The following is a 13,077-nucleotide window of genomic DNA, read 5'->3' on the forward strand; positions in this document are numbered from 1 at the left end:
ATTCCTGCTACACGTAAAACCGCTCCCTCGAGGAATAAAGGGAAGACGATGACGCTTTGAGCGGCGAGCACTTGAGAGAACTTCTGCTTAGTGTTTGACAAATACCCTTCGCGTCTACATCTTCCTGAATGTCCCGGGGTTACTTACAAAGCGCAAATAATTCCGTTTAATCCCCAGCCTTATTAGCCAATATTAAAACCCTCGCCTCGAATCTTATCAAAGTCCATATTTTGCGTTGTGGTTCATTTATTAAACCGTAACTGATGAGCTCACAGCAGTTATATTCGTGCTAATTTTGATATTTTCTACGAGAAATGTCTGTGAATAATCTACAGGAATTCATCAACTGGAAAGTTAGGAGGCTCTTGTACTGTTGGGAGTTCAGAAGTTGACAGTGAGATGTTACAGGGGCAAGAGGAGTGCTTGGTTCACTGCAAGTAGCAATAATATGTATTGCCAATTTTGCTAATAAGGAAAATGCTTGTGTGTCATCTCTATGTATTTCTTTTTCATATTTTCTTTCTCAAAATATAGGTTGTATATTCTTGATCTCAATTAAGGTCTGAACTCGAATTTCTGAAAAATATGAGATAGGTCATTTTGTCTTATGACCACAAATATATGCATCAACCTGTCCCGCTCTATGAAGTTATATTTTCCATATGAGGTCTGAAGGGCTTCGTCTTCTCTTGAAAGAAATATGCAAAGGGAAGGTTGACCTTCCCAAAGGGGGAAAATTCTTTTTTGCGTGGCAAACTGGGTACTAACTTTCCCCCGCTGTGCTCTTAACATCGATTGGCCCGAGGAGTTCAAGGGACCTCGAGAACAGTTCTCTGTTATCTCCTCGTCGTACGGCTTTTTACATCGTGCAAATATAATCGTACGAAGGAACGGTGGCGTTGTTACGTTTTATTGCCACTGATAAACGAAGCCTCGATCGTGGGATAGCTTTGGTCATCCCCAGAGTCAAATTGAATCCCGTTTATTAAATTTTTACGTCCACTTCGTCCAGCCAAATAACAGGCTCGCTATAATAAGCGTCTTAGATATAGCGTTATTTCACATAAATGAAGATATGAGAATTTCTTAATCCGCGAAAGAAGTTAATCGACCCGAGGATGTTATTGCCAATTCAAGTGCACATACGACTCTCAGTAATCTTGATAAGAAATCACACGAACTTCTAATTCTTCCAAAACAGTCGAATCGTTCTTACTTTTCAGAGAACCGAAATCCACTGAATGGAGTCAGAGTCGCAGTGGGTCAGGTCTCAACAACTAAACTGCTCCTAATTCCTCCGCGCATACAAATAGTCGTGGACAAAAGTTCTGTCCACCATTGTCTTCTGCAAGCTCTTACTTAACGCGCTACGCATATTTGTAATGTAAATTCGGTTCAAGAGCTTCACCGCGAAGGCGTGAACTCACTTAAAATTCAAAGCAGACTGTAAATATTAACTTTGGCGATTTACTTCATTTACTTACCGAATACTATGACGAGGGTCATTTTGACCGTCTTAACTTTCGCCCTGGGAATGAGTCCCCTGGAGGAGGCTCTTCTGGTGTCCCTACTAGGTCCCTGGCGTAACGCTCCTCCTTGCGACCATATAGTCGCCACGATCACAGCATAACAGCCCCCTATTATCAGGGTGGGAGCTATAAAGAGGGTAACGCTGACCAGGCTCATGTAGATCTTCCACTGCATCGGGGAGCCCAGATCTATCCAGCACTGAGTTTTCCCCTGGTAAACGGTCCTATCCCGATTATGATCATAATATGGCCGATTTATATAAATTATGCGACCCAGGAAATCGTCGCTTAAACGATTCGTGAATATATCTAAAGGAACTTAACGGTGCTTTTAAAGGCTGAGAAAGTTCTTAACGGTAGAAAATGGAAGGTATTCTTTTAGGAGAAGACTTTTCAAATTTGCATTTTTACCTGTATCGGTTTTTCTTCGTACAGAAAAATGATGGGGACGCTGAAGAGCGCCGATAGGCCCCAGGCAGCTATCACCAAAGCTCTAGCTCTCCACCCTGTTGTTAGATTAGCAGATGCATTAGATAAATTTCTATTTCTACAGAAACAAAGTGTCCACCGTGTGGACATCACAGGGAAGAAGTTAGGAAGAAGGGAATAGCAGTTCTATAAAACGACTTAAACGTGCATCCTGTGACTCTGGTTAAATGAACAGATGTAGGCTGTCTTGAATTTCGAAAGTTTCGCGTCCGCGAACTTTCCTCGATTTCCTCCTCGCGGAAGTTCGACGACAGCTGACAGGCAGGAGAGGAAAATAAGAGAAAAGACTGTGACTACATGTGCGGTGTAATAAAGGAACTTCTTCAAAGCTATCCGTTATTTTACAGCATCGATATGCCATCGTTCTCCTCATTAACGAGCTCGTTAAGGGGTTGCTTCTACTTAGAGATACACAGGAAAGTTACAAATATAAGAATTTAAAGAAAAATGATTATTAATGGAAATGATGCTAAATGTTCTTTCAGTAGACGATACTTTTAGGTATATTATTCTAAATTCTCGTGAAGAAGCATTTATTTTAGGAAAAATGATTCTTAATAGAAGGCATGTGTTTTTAAAGCATTATTGCTGGTGGACATTTCCTAACCCAAGTGGGACGTTTGAAAGCAGAAAGCTAGATGGATATTAAAAATAGATAAAATGCGAAAGCTTTAACGATCTCTGAATTTTAATTTTGCATTTTGTTAGAAAATGGTGGCTCTGTAAAGTTGAAATATGGAATTTTGATTGAAAAAAGCTTCTTTTTTTGTAATTATTGAAGAGTCACGAAAGAATTTTTAAAAATGAGATCGTCAAGGACTTTTAAATTTTATCTATTTTTAATATTCATTTGGTTCTTTTACTTTCGAATGTACCATTTGGACTAGGGAACATCCAGCAACAAAAAAGACACGTCTTCTATCAAAAAAACCTTTGGCATCACTTCCACTGATAGAATTTAAAAAAAAAATTCTCGAACTTATAAATTTTCTGCGGGTCTCTATGTCACTGCAACCCTTAAGAATCCCTTTTTACACAGTTGTTAACGAGCCTCGCCGAGAACATATCCACCTCCACTCCATCCTGTCAATATTAAATTCTAATTACCCATCGTTTCGCGTAACGTTGCATGTCGACGAAGAAATTAATCGCGGCATCGGAACTGGAGAAATTTAATTAGTGTCGATCCTCGCCGCGTATACCTCGATCATCCCTCCATACAGTTTCGAAGAGAGAATTTCTTTCTAGGAGATATTGTCCTGGATTTGCATCCTTCAGGTTGAAGCAAGAGAACTAATTGCGAGAGCCTTTGAGAGGGTGGCACATCGAAGCCAGGCGATCGTCGATAACGTCGCCAAAGGGTGTCGTTCGCGTTTTATTCCGTTACGGTTCTTCACCTTTCGCCGCTGTTTCTTACAGTACCCAGTGGCGTTATAGCTCGATTGAATAAAATAAAAATAAAACGGTCGCGCTCGGTAGTCAGGTCGGCTGGAAGCGATTTCTTGGTAAATACTTGCACGCGATGGAAAAGGAAGGGAAGCGTACTGCCATTCCTCTAGGAAATCCAGGAGCGAGTTCTGAATTACTGTTTCCACGTTCGCGCTGAAATGTCGCCCGCGTCTGTAGTAGACTGTGACCCTCCAGTAACTTAATGCTCTCGCAAACAAATCGAGGATAACGACGCCGCTGATATTAGGAACATGATCTTCGAGTTCGATTCGAGAAACTAGGAGACTGGAGATTCTACGGCGAGCCAGAGAGAATGCGGTATCGTTTATCTTCTAACAAAGTTAAGAAATTGCGAAACTGCGGGGGATGAGATAAGTCTATTATAACTTCGGGACCTCGCGAATGAATCGCGTGCTGAAATGGTTCTGGGAGTGAACAGAACTTTCCAGATTTTTGCAGCGCGACTGAGAACGATAGGCCAGGAGTCTGAGAAGTTGCTTCTCAATGAGCGAAACGAACTCGATCGAGCAGGAGGAGTTCTGGTTTTGTTTCGATAAGAAATGTGTATCTGTGGCTGCAAGGCGAGACGATATAAGTCATATTTTGAAAAGAGTTGGCTTAATTAAAGCCTGGGAGATGGAATTGGTATTTTGTGTTCGATGTAACGCCTGCAGATTTAATTAAAGGAACTTTTCCTTCGTTAAAAACGAGAATATAATGGATAGTGTAACAATACTCTGTTTTATCTCAAATTAAAATTAAAAACTACTTAAATGTAAGCATTATATATATAAAAATATGATATTATATAGAATATAAAAATACGAAAATATTCATCGGGCCTAATTATTAAATAGTGAAATATCTGAAAATTTTGAAGTTTAAATGTTTAACAGTTTTTAATACTTCCGAATGTGCTTCTTAAAATTCTTTTCTTGAGAAGAATTATTGGGTTGATGCAAAAGTTCGTCCCGTTTTTGGCGTCCAATTTTTATTAATAAATGGGACGAACCACAAATACTCAACCACAAATATTAGTGTTAGAAGGAAGTGTACTTACACCTGCCACTGAAGTTCATCGGTCGTGTGATGGCGTCGTACCTATCGATGGACAATGCGACGAGGACATACGTGGAGCTGTAAGTGACGACGGCCTGCATGAACCTTATCAATTTGCAGGCGACGTTGCCTGCGTACCAGATCACCGTTGTCCTCCAGATTATGTCTGTCAGTACGAATATCAGACCGACCAATAAATCTGCAACAAGATACGAAACTTAACCAGACGATACATTACGAGGCTATTATTAAACTGCCTCTATCCTGGCATTCGCTTAATTCACGGATGAATAAATGCACGATTCTTCCAGGCCCCTCAGGGGGAGAATGGCTCGTTCATTAAACGCGAATTTCACTTTGAACGTAGACGAAAAGAGATCGCGATGCCATTAAGAACAGAGACGTTTTAATTTCATTTTAATTCCGAGCTGAGTTAGTAACAACTACGCTATGCATCATATGCAAATTAATAACGATGGAAGAGGTTCGTGTTATTAAAACTTTAGTTACTCTGTAATACCCACGATTTTGGATAGCGAGACGCCCTCGTTATTCCAGATTTCACACAGGTTTAATATCCCCATTACATTTCATCCCTTTTGCACCCACGATACAACGCGCATTAAACGAAGCGACATTCGCGTTCGTCGAGAAAAATGAACTGAAATCGAAGTTGTATACCTCAACCCCTGTGTTTTTCTCTCTGACGACAGAAGACCTCGTAAAGAAGCGGTTTAAAAGATATCACGACGAGTGTTGCGACTGTGGAACCGCTATTTCATCTGCCATAAAAAATACCCTCGAAAGTGAGATTTCACCCCAAGAGTTGTCGATCCAAACGCGCCCTAGGTCATATATTATATTTTCTCCGATATTGAAATTCAATTCGAACTTATCCTCTTGGTTGATGGAAAACTGTATTGATAAATATCGATGGAAATGTTATTTGAGAATATTCGTCAGAAACGCTTTAAGTGTTCTTAGCTTTATTCTTTCTTATATTGCATTTCTATAGGTCGTTTCCACCCATATAAGAAATAAGCGCTCTTTGTACCGAAGGTGGTAAAGCTTTCAATTCCCAATGGTTTTGGAAACTTTATAATATTTATAAAAAGTTGACGAAATCTATGTTAACAAATTCAGTATACATATTACTTTTTTCATTTCTATACAATTTTTCTAATGTAAAAAATCGTATCACACAATTTTTGTCTTTGAAGGCACTACTACCTTTTAAAGATTCATGGTTTTGAATTTACAAACGTAGATCTCTGTGAGTCATTTTTCCCTTAGATAAATTATGTTGAGAATATTAGTCAGAAACACTTTAAGCGTTCTTAGCTTTATTCTTTCTTATATTGCATTTCTGTAGGTCGTTTCCACCCATAAAGAAATAAGCGCTCTTTATACTGAAGGTGGTAAAGCGGAAGTCGTTGTAACAATAGCCGCAATACGCGAACAATTCCATTTCGCTTCGATTCCTTTCTCGTTTACGCGACATTCGCGCCAGAAGCAGGAATACGCGTTTGGATACTTGTTTTTCGATACACAGCCGTTTACGTGTCATTCGATGGCTTTTATGGGGGTGGCAACACATCGCTATTGGATAAACAAAGGCGTTTATGTCTGTCCTGTAAAAGACCGCTTATGTTTCGGCAGGTTTTTCCATTTGCAAACATCTTTTACGAGTCTTTATTGGAAATCGATAGAGAGAACGTGCAAGGGAAAATTTTGAAATAACAGGTTAGTAAAGATACTTTATATTTGAGAATTTATGGTCGGTACGACGGTAGATAAGAATGTCATAAAGTTATCGACAGGTAAGATTTTACAGATTAATTTTAGATGATTTTCTGTTGAGGTCAGAGCTTAGTACTCAAATACACGGTTACGTGGATATTTGGCGCGCCGAATGATTTGAGGGAGGTTGAGATAGGTGATTTCGTTCTAGGAATTCGACACTATATTGTAATTTGATGGTCAGTCACAACCTCATGACATTCGTAAATGGCGACTGACCTGTTTGATGCAGAAATTGGAACAATGTAAAGAATTTAAAATTTGAAAATCTGAAAATTGAAATTGATACGTTTAAAAAACTTGACATGCTGAAAATTTGAATATTCGACAATTTTTAAATTGAAATGTTTGAAAATTTGAATATTTGACAGTTTTTAAACTGAAATATTTGAAAATTTTTTAATTTCAATATTTGAAAATTTTAGCGTACATATAATAGCCTGTAAATATGAAATGTCTTGCACCAAAAACAAAAAAAATTCGTTCAACTATAATCTACCGCAGTAATCGTAATTAGATGCGATTTAAAACTTGAAGGATCATTAAAAGACGACGAATGCTATAAAACCTCAAAGAATGCTCATTTTTTCTCAACTCTCTCAGTATAGCAGGTTTCCCTAAATGCAAGCATGTCTATAAAACGTCTGGCGTGGAAGTAACAGAGGAAGACCACCATGAAGACACAACCACGCGTTCATCCTTACTTTCCAAGGGGTCATGGAAGCGAGGCGTTTGTCAAGGCATACAATGGATGTATTTCAAGCGTACGTCACGAAAAGAAGAGGAGAGAAAGACTCCAAGAGATTCAAACGTGACCACTGCCCCCACGAGCGCTTTCACGCATAGGTGCTTCCTAGCAGACTTCCATCATTTTTCACTTAAATCTCATTTATCAGGATTCGTCTCGCTGGAGATCAATTGCACGACCAATTTCGCCTTATTCAACTGTGCCATGTCGACGTCGAAGAGCCATTCACAGTCTCCGTCCCGTTATCGTGCAGACTGGTGGCATAAAGCACGCTTATAAACCTTTATGCTCCTATAACTCGACTTTCGTCTATCTTTCGAATATTTACATTTGCTCCGAGTTTCCTCTGCCCCTCGTTAAACGCGTTTAAACCGTCCTACGAACTGACATCGCGCTGTCACAGTCGAACGGTTCGCCAAGTAGAAAATCACGAGGACAAATAAACGTTCCCCTGAACTTGTCAGCCTGATATTGCTTGTATCTCGGGAAATTTGACAAGAATGTTACGCCAGTTAAAAATACCTGCCTCGGTTTACGACGTGCTTGACACACGACCGTATTTTCCACGTCAATCGTTCTTACTGGGTGATATAATATCGCTTCTGTTTCTAGCGCTCTTTTGGCACTCGTTCCGAATCAGTGGTATTAAACAGAGTGCTCAATAGATCGCAACGCGAACGAGCTCACGATGAGGTGTCACTGATTGTTCGTTTCAATCTCATGTATCAGGGAAGAGAATTGAAGTCGGCTGAATTGTTCGGTAAAAGCTGTCGAAGTACCATCAGAGGTAATACCTCTCTAAATCCAATATGTGGAAATAGCTGATATTTGAAACTCACCATCGTAGGATGTTCAGAGGGTCAGGTTCTAGAATCTAGAGCTCTGCTGACAGCTTACCTGCCAGCGCCAGTTGCTTGATAAAAAAGTCCATCCGCGTCTTCCGTCGCTTTCCCCATAAGAGACCTATTAACACCGCGACGTTGCCCACGACTATCATCACGAACAGTAGCCACAAGACCGTGAACTGCTCCGTCTGCAACAAAAGGAATAACAATATAATTTTCTGTCGTTTATTTGGCAGAAGTTTCGAAGCGATTAATGTTTCACATCATTTCCTTTGTGCATATTCATCCATTGATTTCCTTTATAGAGAAGATGAAAGCCAGTGCATAATATTATTAACAGTACCTGCTCTGTGTCAATTGCTCTAACAGATTCATAATTCAATTGGTGTATGCTAAATGTCGGATTTATTATTTGATCAAACTACAATTCGAATCGAAACACTGTTCAAATGACTTCCTCGTGTTTCTACAGTATGTATTTGTCTCAAAGCGTTAATCCAGAGGATTAAGGTGGATGACATTTCGGAAGAGTAGTTTATAGGTACAGAAGGTGTACGACAGAACCATCGTTCTCGTTAATCGCTCGTCTCCTCGTAAATCAGCGCCTATCAGGCTCGGCGGTGATTATTAGTCGGATAATTAGGAGTGGGACAGCGTCACTCTAGGCGATGTGGAAGTTTCGCGACAACAAGACGATCCGTTGTTCGTGATCGATACTTGGCTTGTTAAACCTCGTTGTTCCCGCCCAGTTGAAGGGGGTCTGGAACGGGACCCGTTGCTCTGAGAAATCCTCTCGGTGACAGGATTATTAAGGCGAGCAAACGGGCAATTTGTAGCAAGCTAAATGAACACGGCGGTAGCTACAGCTGGATGAAATTCAGATTCAGCGCATTGTCGCGGTCTGCTCTGGAAGCCACGCGGAAACTCGTTTTAAAGGAGGACTCGTAACTTGGCTCAAACTGCGACGTTTCCTAATTAATGATAGAAGTCGCCTTAGTTCATACATTATCGTCTCCTTCCGGCACTATTATTCAATTTGGGTAACTTTAATCGAGACGCTGGCTTTGATTCTTACATGGAAAAAAATGGTCATGCAGATCTTGCAAGTCTCCTAAAGCTGGGTATACACCAGCGATCAGTTCACAAACTTTTTATCACCCTTATTCGATCTTTTCTCGAACATTAAGGATAGTATGTGAACAGATACGAGAACAGACAATTTATAGAAAATTAGTTTCCATATTGTTCACGAATATTTCGCGATCTCTAGTGTAGACCTTCAGAGTACCTTTAGAATACCTAGTAGTGCCTTAGAGTACGTTTATAAATTCTACAAGAGGCTTCAATAACTTCAACCTAACATTTTCTGCCCGTTCCTCGCCAACTGGAAAGTAGATTTATTGTTAAGATGAAAATCCTCGCAAGTTGAAGTGCCAGTTTATTTCTATAATCAGAGTCTGACGCCTAACAATCGTTCTATTTTGCATTCGGAGCGTTCTACCGCCTATTGGCTGCAGCGAAAGTTTGAAAGGCGGGCGTGAAAAATGTCGTTGGTACGTAAATCGCGGAGCCCGTCAGCCGCAAAATAGGAGAAGTTTGGCACTCGCCGATCCAGGAGAACGTATTTTCCCGAAGATCTGACGACAACAGTCGTTCATGGAAAATCGATGGCCAGCCTCCGCTCGATCTGTCCCGTGCAAGCGCGAAAGTCGTCGACCTGCCCTTCTGGATTCAATGGCAGATTATTAGTTTCCATTCTGAAACACGGCCGCACCGAAATCCCGTTGCAACGTGGGTGGATCGTTAAGGAAGAAATTTATGGCCGCAGATTTCATGGCTAGCCACCACCTGCAACGAACTATTACACACTTGCGGCGCCTGTATCATCTGTGTTGCGTGGTAAGCCGGAAATTTGTATGCGACCTGCGCCTCGATTATCCCTTAAATTCCATTTGACATTTTCAAGTTTCCATAATTGAAATTAGAGAAATAATTTCTAGGTTGCATTAATCTTCTGAGGCTTTGGGGTGATACCTTTATAATAGAGCGTCGATTAGTCGAACTGGGTTTTCCTCGATCTTTGTTATTTAGAATTTTCGGTATTTAGAGTACTAATGATGAAAGTATACAAAGACCTCAAGTAAATCTCATGCTATCAGTTTATCTAAAATCTACAGTCTCTAGAGGAAGAAAAAATTGACAGTGCATTTTGAAGTTACTCAAATTCTCGAAATTAGGTTTATAAGAAAGAGTAGGAACGTGAAGTGCTAATTTGATTGCGTATTTTTGCGCGAATCGTTGGTCAAAATTCATTCGCTAGGTATTGGTAATCGTCGCATGATTAATAGTATACCGTTATTCCGTTAATCCTACACGCTTCGATTCGATTATCAGAGCCTGTTAAAATTCGATTCGCGTTCGCTGCACACGTGGATACAGCGACATTCAATTAACCGAGCAAACTTTTATCTTTTTGATGCCGTAATTAAGAACTGTTGACTTTGCGATTTTTCATTGTACAAGTCAATTTTTGTCAAAAGGATTGGCTTTTGGAGCTATATTAATTATACATTTTTCACTCCTCTCGCTGAGTGCTATAAGTCCTTGAAGTTTTGAAACATTTGTTATAACACTCTCTATGTTTGTCCATGGAGCCATTTTGAAGTAGCGACCAAACAGTGGATTTACATTTCACTTTGACAATGTCGAAAGCTTGAAAGGTTTGATGAGAATCCGGTAGTTTGAAACCAAGCTGACTAGGATGCAGGCAAATTGGTTCCCCTGTCAGTCGATCAAATTAACAGACGCGAAGAAAAGGGCGAATGAGAGTAACTGGATAGGTATCCCTGGTACATCGTTGATTAACTGATTTTATATCTGACAGAGGTAGTAGAATTGTGTTTCGAGTTGGAATTTACAGCACGGTCAGATTGTCTGTAGAATTTAGTAATGCATATCGATGTGGCTTTCAGATTAACGAGCCAATTTATATGTTCGTCTGCCGACTGAATTTTAAGATAGTCTCCGAAACCGATTTGATAATGCGCGAACGATGTGGGATCATCTATCAATTTTACGGTCCGTAACGTTCCAGTAAATCTCTCTTTAAAATAGTCAGACGTCTGCAGGAAGGATAACGAAAATCTTATTAAATGATTTTCTTCGGTTATTAAAAATTTTATTATGTAACCATTTATTAAAGTCTAGGTTAAAGTTTCTTAACTATTCGAATTCGATTTGAAACAAGCATCTGCTTATGTTTCATCAGGCATCTAAATTTCCCAGTTGATCCTCAATCCCCAAATGCATTCAGTTTAGATGCATTGACCCGAAGGATTACTGCTGCGTGTTTATATGTAGATCCTCAGTGGCGCAGTATTCGATAAATGTCGATTGCAACAGTGTACATTAGACTTTGTTTCCGCGAAGTGAGCCACAATCTGAACAATAGTGAAGGTTCAACGCTACTTGCACCGAAGCCTGAACAAACACTTAACGCGACCACCAGCAACACTGTTGAGCAGTGGTGGACTGGGTTCGAAAATATTGGTTGCTAGGATACAAAGAGGGTTTACTGAAGGGTCATTAAAATTATTTTTTTTCAAGCCAGTGAAAGGTCATTAAAATTATTATTCTTTGTCAAGCTACTGAGAGATCATTCACATTTTTAACATATTTTCTGATGTTTGAGAGATCCACTTGCCATCAGGCAAGCTGACATCTTGATCAGTCTGCCACAGCAGTTGATGTGTACTAGTAACGCATCTCCCTACGCAATGGCGGTATTTTATGCGCGTGCCAATTGGCTGAGAAAAGTCGCAGGTGCAATGTTATCCACGCCTTTCGCAGGTGGAGACTCACCTGCTTCCCTATAAGCTCGCGTTACCTTTTTAACTTTCCACGACTCCTGACACCAACCCACCCACCAGGGCAACGCCATGGAGGTTTACGTAACTCCTCGACGTTCCTGTTTAATTTGATTGCGGAATTAAAAGCAGATCGGCTGCAGGGTAATCTCAGACCAAAGCAGATGTCTCTAGAGATCTCTGTTGGCGAACGCGGACCTATCGCTCGAGAATAGACTCACTTCGACACGACACGAAAGAAACCTTGTTCTTTGCTCGAAAAGTCAATATACAGTGTGCAACGCGAAGAGGACTTGTAAATGTAGCGGAATAGGTTCAGTTTAAATAGAAGACTCGATTTTAGGGAACTTTGGGGATCTTTCAGGCTCGAGGTAAATGTCCCAATAGACGACCTGAGCAGTCTGACCACTAAAGGAGCAATTCTACTGATAAGAGGATACAGTAGGTGATGTGTAGTATACCACAATATTTTTTTAAGTTAAATAGTATCTGGACATATTACAATAATTGAAATATTATGTAGAAGAATTCTCAATTTTATTTAATTTTAGACTCAAATTCCAATTAAACTAAAAACAAAAAATAGTAGGTATTTATCACAAGATAGTATACTCAGCTACTGTGACATCATAACTCTAGCATCAAGACATGCATTATCAGTTTTTTCAGTTACTCAGAGACATTACTCGAGCCATTCACCTTACTTTGTCAAAGTAGCATCGCTTAGATCGCCCTCAGCACCGCTACACCCAGCTCATCCCTCAAGTCCCCAAGAAAATCCCATCTTGTCCTCTCTGTTCAACCAGCCGCAAAGAATCACCCTTCCACTCTCTCTAACAACGATCCTTTCTCGCCAAAATACTGTATTCGTCTGACTTCTCGAAAATGAATCAAATTTCCGAAGTGCTCGGGCAAGTTCAGCCCCGCAGGGCAGTCATCCTCCCACAGATTCGACTGGTTGGAGTCACTCGGAATACATTCGCCGATAGGAGTCCTAGCGCACGCTTCTGATCCATGGATTACATGTTGGAGGGCTCCTTTAGTCTCGGTATTTCTCCTGAGCAGCAAATTACCTTTCGCCCATCGGCGAGAAAATATCGCCGAATCGACGGAAAGCAAGGCCCGCCTAACTGCCGCTTTTCTTCTTTCTCCCCTCAGTTCAGGCGACGAATTGCCTACAGCGTCGTCGAACGCCCCCGCGACCCCGAGCAGTCGGATCGAAATGACCGAACCTCCGAATGAGCGATTATTTTCGGCCAGTCCTCGATCAAGGTCGCTGGAGCCCGCGATCA

At 40.6% G+C, this 13,077-nt stretch overlaps 1 protein-coding gene across 2 annotated transcripts in view; it reads right to left on the reverse strand.

Annotated features, from left to right (window-relative positions):
* The window catches only part of Ccap-r (Crustacean cardioactive peptide receptor), a 37,570-nt gene that overhangs the window by 2,095 nt on the left and 22,398 nt on the right, over nt 1-13,077 (reverse strand). For both annotated transcript variants that reach the window (XM_076381872.1, XM_076381795.1), the window contains 4 exons: nt 7,972-8,107; nt 4,528-4,725; nt 1,941-2,035; nt 1,485-1,740 (listed from right to left, as the gene is read on the reverse strand). In XM_076381872.1, the coding sequence (XP_076237987.1) occupies nt 1,485-1,740; nt 1,941-2,035; nt 4,528-4,725; nt 7,972-8,107 (685 nt within the window). The remainder of the gene's footprint in view (nt 1-1,484; nt 1,741-1,940; nt 2,036-4,527; nt 4,726-7,971; nt 8,108-13,077) is intronic.

The sequence above is a fragment of the Calliopsis andreniformis genome, chromosome 1 (assembly GCF_051401765.1).
Source record: "Calliopsis andreniformis isolate RMS-2024a chromosome 1, iyCalAndr_principal, whole genome shotgun sequence".
Lineage (NCBI taxonomy): Eukaryota > Metazoa > Arthropoda > Insecta > Hymenoptera > Andrenidae > Calliopsis > Calliopsis andreniformis.